The sequence below is a fragment of the Rhagoletis pomonella genome, unplaced genomic scaffold (assembly GCF_013731165.1).
Source record: "Rhagoletis pomonella isolate Grant_MI unplaced genomic scaffold, Rhpom_1.0 Rhpom_scaffold_00007, whole genome shotgun sequence".
NCBI classification, from domain to species: Eukaryota; Metazoa; Arthropoda; class Insecta; order Diptera; family Tephritidae; genus Rhagoletis; species Rhagoletis pomonella.
The window spans coordinates 2,892,084-2,898,633 of record NW_023458561.1 but is presented as its reverse complement, the minus strand read 5'-3'; the positions used below and the strand labels follow the sequence as shown (position 1 = coordinate 2,898,633).

The 6,550-nt window shown below is 34.7% G+C and overlaps 2 protein-coding genes across 3 annotated transcripts in view; both read left to right on the top strand.

Annotated features, from left to right (window-relative positions):
• The first annotated feature begins 2,889 nt into the window (after positions 1-2,889).
• Positions 2,890-3,213, top strand: LOC118742253. The gene has a single exon (XM_036474179.1). The coding sequence runs from the start codon at positions 2,925-2,927 to the stop codon at positions 3,075-3,077; it is 153 nt and encodes a 50-aa protein (XP_036330072.1). The 5' UTR covers positions 2,890-2,924; the 3' UTR covers positions 3,078-3,213.
• The window catches only part of LOC118742252 (lipoyltransferase 1, mitochondrial), an 81,153-nt gene continuing 77,813 nt past the window's right edge, over positions 3,211-6,550 (top strand). For both annotated transcript variants that reach the window (XM_036474178.1, XM_036474176.1), the window contains exon 1: positions 3,211-3,860. In XM_036474178.1, coding sequence (XP_036330071.1) covers positions 3,258-3,860 — 603 coding nt within the window. In that variant the 5' untranslated portion in view covers positions 3,211-3,257. The remainder of the gene's footprint in view (positions 3,861-6,550) is intronic.

Below are 6,550 nucleotides of genomic sequence, written 5' to 3'. Positions count from 1 at the left end.
TAGATGCACTGAAATGTTGTCAATAGAGCAAACATTCAAATGTTTCATGAACGTTGAAATGGCTGATATAATTATGCGCCACACAAATAAGTTAGCAAAAGAAACTTATAATGCTTACAACAATGCGCATCCAAACACAACTCCTAAGTCATGGACGCCTGTGTCAATAACAGAGCTGTATGCATTTTTTGGCATACTTATTATGACTGGTGCGAACCATAGCAATGGAGAACATGTTCGAGATTTATGGAGCGTCAAAAACTATCCTTTATATCGCGCCACAATGGGAGTCAACCGTTTCTGTTCGATATTGCGGTTCCTAAGATTTGACGATAAAAACACTCGTGCAACACGCTTACTAACTGATAAAGCAGCACCGATCAGTGAGTTGTGGACGATGATGAACAATAATCTTGCTGCACATTACAAGCCCAGCTCATGCTTGACGATTGATGAACAATTATTTCCTTACCGTGGACGCACACGGTTTACGCAGTACATACCGTCAAAACCTGCTAAATATGGTATCAAGGTTTGGTGGATTTGCGATGCCACAAATGCATATCCACTGCATGGACAAATATATACTGGCCAAGCAGAAACTGGTAGGGAAACGAACCAAGGCGAACGAGTGGTGAAGGATTTGTCTGCCAAATACCAAGGAAGTGGCCAAAACATTACAATGGACAATTTGTTTACGACCTTGTCAGTTGCAGAACTGCTTCTCACCTGGAAACTCACGATCGTTGGAACTTTGCGCAAAAACAAATCATATATTCCTCAGAAATGAAGCAGAACAAAAACAGGACAATTGGTTCAACGACATTTGGCTTCAAAAATAATGTGACAATGTGCTCTTATGTTCCCAAAAAAAATAAAGCAGTAATTTTGCTTTCGACCATGCATAATGATGCTGAAATAGCTGACAGTGGGAAACCTGAAATAATTGAATTTTATAATCGTACCAAAGGTGGTGTTGATCGAATGGACCAAATGTTTGCGGAATATCCAACACAAAGACAAACAAAACGATGGCCACTAGCGATGTTCTTCAACATGTTGGACATTACAGCTCTTGCAGCCTACATTGTCTACGATTTGAATAACCCTATGTTGCCTTGGAGAACAAACAACAAGCGTAAGCAGATCCTGCGCAGCTTGGCTGAAGCATTGTGTATGCCCATTATTGAAGCCAGAGCCATAAATCGTCAAGTGACGCGAAATTTTTCGACTAAAATTGCTATTGAAGCATATTTCAACCGACCGGTGGAATCAATGGTGTCAACAGCAGCATCAACATCTGCCGCAGCGCGCACGCCAAAACCTGTGTCCGGATCTTGCTATTTATGTTACGCACAAGAGGAAAAACTCCGTAGAAAAACCAGAAAGCTGTGCGACAAATGTAAGAAGCCAATGTGTCTTGAACATTCGGTCACATCAACAAATTGCTCTATTTGCCATGATTTTCCTTAGATATAAGATGCATTTTTATAATTTTTATAATAAAAGTCAATAATATAATGTGTGAAATTAATATTTTTAATTTTTCAAATAAAAAAATAATATAAAAAATGTTTTTTTTTATTATTATGAGGATTTTTACTATTGGGGTACAAACGTATCCCGGGTGTGTGTTTACGTATATGATGTGTTTGGAAGGCTGTAGCTCCTGAACCAATGGTCCGATCGGGTTCAAATTTTGAATTTGCACTCAAAACTAAATAATCTTCCTAGATCCGATAGCGGTATAGAGGTATAGCGGTTCAAAAGTTACAACACTTCAAAGTTGAAAGTGGATACATTTGTACCCGGGTGTGTGTTCTAGGGTAAAATCCGTTCCCAGGTAATTACATATATGTCTTTATATAAGTATATTATTCACAAAATATTTATGCAACAAGTAATCTTTAGCAAAAAAAAACCGACTTCAACTCTCATATAAAAAAATATATATATATATTTCTCATGATCCACTGATCGGATCTTAACCAGATTAGTGTAGGACCACCTGTGAGACACTACCTTTCCGATGCAAAAAGAATTATCGAAACCGGCTGACGTGGTCCAAAGTTATGCGGTAACCTACGTAAAAAACTAACTTTCAAATTTTCCTTATATATATATAAAATAGTACCCTGAAATGCCAGCTTAATGGGGTCGAGCCCCCGCCTAAATTTTATTCTGGCTACGCCGATGGGCACACTGCCAAGAAACAACAACTTTTCTAAATGCTTTCCAGACAAGAGATTTCTACTTTCTCGACTACATGAACGCACTTTTCGCGAAAACTCTAATAACGGGCGTCATTTGTTGAGTTGCCGTTGCAATGATAAAAGTGTAGGAATTAAGGCCGGTCCGCATAGAACTTTCGCGTTGGCTTTGGCGTTGGAGTTGGTACAATGAACGTTTGGCAGCGAATGCTTGGGCCACTAAATTAACATACTAACGAGAGATTAATTAATATTTCATATCAATAATTGCACTAAAAAAGATATTTCTTGCCCGCACTTGATTGAAAAGGAAAAATATTTCACATAATTGTATTTATTTGCAACAGCTGACGAGCAACGTACGCGAAAAGTTGAGAGTTGGCCATCTTTTTGCTTTGTGTTGGCGTGAGCGTTGTCGAATTTCGGCTATGTGGACGGCTGCATTTGAATTCATGTATTCATAGTCAGCTGTTGAAGCGACGCCAACGCCAACGCAACGCCAAAGTTCTATGTGGACGGGCCTTTACGATACCAAGTACTTTTTTTCGATACTCACTCGATACCGAATAAAAAGGTATCGAGTAAAAAAATACTTGGTATCAAATGAAAAGTATCGAGTATTTACTTGTATCGATTGAACCCTACTAATAAGTAATTAGAATATAGCGTCGGCGATCGTTTGTAAGTTGCCCTTTTTTGAAGGGGTTCGAAGGAATGAATAAGAATTGCAGCAAGGATTCTTTAGGACTTCGTTTACGGATAACCGCACTTCATCAGACTTGGAAGTGGTTACATCAAACAATTGCGTTACATGAATATTTGATCTCTGTGACGGCAGTGAACTCGGCAAACACATATGCATTTTGATAAGAATTTTGATATATTTCAAGGTCGCCGTGCACAAATAACAGAAATATTTTGATGATCATAAACTAAATACATAACTTAAATTTTAAAGGAAAAGCATGTACATAGATAATAAATTATATAATTGAATAGTTCATATTTAAAGATTGTTATTGGATTGTGGCAAGTGTAAACACCGCAATGATCACCTTAATCACCAAAGCCTGTAAAAGAAAAAGCCTTTTCAATAGGCTTGAGAAAAATCGGATTAAAATAATAAACTACTTTAATACGAGTTCCGTGTATCAAGACGAACAAAGCTCGAAAAACCTTGGATTACCACCATCATCATTTGTAACAAATCGGCCCATGAAAGGCAGTTCAAGTGTCGCCACAATCAAAAATGAAAATATAAAAAAGTCTGTTTTTATTTCACAGTCAAACGATATTTTCACGAACTTAGCTCTAGAGGATTGGTTATATAGACACTTTGATTTTCGCACACATCACGTATTATTGCTATGGGTTAATGATCCATGCGTTGTAATAGGTCGTCATCAAAACCCTTTTATGGAAGCAAATGTTTCAGAACTAAGTTCACAAGGTGTTACAATTGCACGTCGAAACAGTGGTGGTGGAGCCGTCTTTCACGACCGAGGTAATCTGAATTGCACATTTTTCACACCACGCGAACGTTATAATAGAAAATATAACTTGAATATTTTGACAAGAGCAATTTTTCGAGAATGGGCAATAAAATCTGATATAAATGAGCGAGATGACATTTGTATCAATCAAAAAAAGGTAAGTAAGTATGTACATCTACTTTCCTATGCATACAATACAGGCACAGGAAATAATCGTTTTTTTTTTTTTTAAATGACATATCGCACACCTACTTAGATCTAAAGCGAGCTAACTCAAAATTCATAGAGGGAAATTTAGCTGCTTGTGGATCGTACAGATTCAACGCAATTAGTAAAAAAACAAGTATAACATTAAATTTTTGGTTAATGTTTACAATAATCATGAAGAAAAGAATATTTCCATTAGTTGGATGTAAGTCCTATAAACTGATTTATGCAAAAGAATTGCCCAATTTTTTATTTGGGAAATTTTCCCAAAACGGATCCAGGTTTTGGAAAAAAAATATTAGGGAGTATAGAGAGCTTTTTCAGATTCTAAATCGCGCGGGTTTTAATTAAAAATTTTCATAATTTATCGAAATATCGAGTTTATAATAAAAAGCGCCGCGGGGGAAAATTTTTAAAATAAAAAGCGCCGCAGGCGAACATTTTTAATTAAAGATCGCGCGATTTTTAATTAAAAATTTTCATTATTTATCGAAGTATTGATTTTATCATAAAAAGCGCCGCAGGCAAAAATTTTGAATCAAAAGCGAAAATGATATGGTTTATAGTTGTATTTTATAGCTTCGAGAAGTATGGCAGCACACATTTGCTCTTACTGTCGGCCATTGTTATTTCTGTTTGTTTGTGAAAAGTGTTAAACGAGTGAACAGATTTATAAATGCGTTTTACTTAATTAATTGATGAATATACAGTATTGGCCAATACAATAGCACCCCCATTTCAAAGTGATATTGTTTGCCACTCATGTTTATTTATTTATTTTTTAAGAATTTTCAATTAAAATACAGTTCATTCTCTCACAAAACTCACATAAACTCAAGTTTAAAACTTTTTAAAAGACCGCAAAAAAAGTGCAACAAATTTTCACCAAAATTTCAAACTTTTTTCTCAGAAGCGGTAGAATTTTTTTGAATACACAGTTGTATAGCCCATTCAATTTTAGTCTAATAATGTGCAAGTTTCAAGTGGCTAAAAATTACAGTTGATTTTTTAGAATTTTTTTCGCCGAGGATGTTGCGGGTTTCTGCCATATAAAAATAAATTGTGTTTAGTCGTTATATGGAAGCAAATGAGACTATGTGGGCTTTCAACCCCCAAAATTGGTCAAACTTTAGGAAAGGAGGAGGTACCATTAGACGCGTCTGGACCCCAGTAAAAAGAATCCGAAAGCGGAAATTATTTTGTTTTTACCCGATCAAAAGTTATTAAGAAAAAACTTTTTCACAATAGCACCTTTTTTATTCACTTAATACACATACACTAACGCACAAGTCGCCCATATTTCACCATACATACAACAACAAGACTTCAACAACAACAACACTTCATTTTAACCACATATGTCAAAATATCGCTAAATATATCACTAAAAACTTATATATTTCATTTATTATAATGTAATTAATTTTGGCGTGCTCAACGCAAAATTCACCTGCTGATGTGCGGTATTGCCACTCTAGCACTCCCAATTAATACAATTACCCAACGTCTACACCTACCAACTATTTCCGCGTACCTTTAAGAATGTGGTTTATAATGCAATGCAACCTTGCTTATATACCGAAGTATCGATTTGTATTAAAAAAAAGGTAGTTTCATTTAATGGCATTCGTTGTTGTTGTTAACCATTTGACTTTTAATAAAATTATGACATTTCATCAAATTCATGCTACCTGATCACTAGAAGAAATATTTTTTTAAGCAGAAGATTTTATTTTATGGACTTCAAAATTGTGCCGGCTAAATAATTTCGAAAATGGGGTTGACCACTAGATTTCAGAACGCATAAAGAAAGTGTATACTTACACATCGTCGTTTAAAGTACAAAACCGCGTATTGTCGTTGTACCAAACCGCGTAGCTGACATTTTTTGCCAACAATTTGATTTGCTCACAGAAGCTCTTGGCTCAACCCTTATCCATTCGTCCTGAAATGCGATTTCTTTGTAAAAAAGAGAACCATTTTGAAAATGAGTGTTTTTACTCTAGAAAATAATTTATTATACCTCACATACGCGCTTTTCCATTGTCTTGATACGCGGTTTTGCATTTTAAATTAAAAATTTGTTAAAGTTAATGATGATACGCTAATCACAAAGCCAAATTTTTTCAAAAATCTGATGAGAAATTTAAAATGGAATTTGAACCAAAATATAAAAAGGTTTTATTTGGGAAGAACATTATTTAGAATTCGATTTTTAAATTGCAAGATTGCATTTAAAATAAGAAAACGAATAAATAGAAAAATAATGCGCGCGTGGTTTTTATTATAAAATAAAAAGAACAATTACGATGAAGTCTTTAATAGTTTATATTTTATATAGTTTTAATAAAAATAGTGCGAGCTACGTAAGTAAAAAAAATACCAAGCACTGATAATGGTTTTTGATTTGAAATATTGCATTGGTATAAATATGGGGAAACAAATTCTCCGATTTATTGTTTTAATATCATCAAAGTGGCAGGCCGGTGATAATACTCACAATTTATGAAACTTCAACAATTTATTATCCGTCAAAAGTTGTTTATTGAAACTACCTTCTTTTTTGTATCATGGGTCCAAATATGCCCACAATAATTATTTTTTTGTATATAGGCAATTCATATGGCTATCGAAAAACAA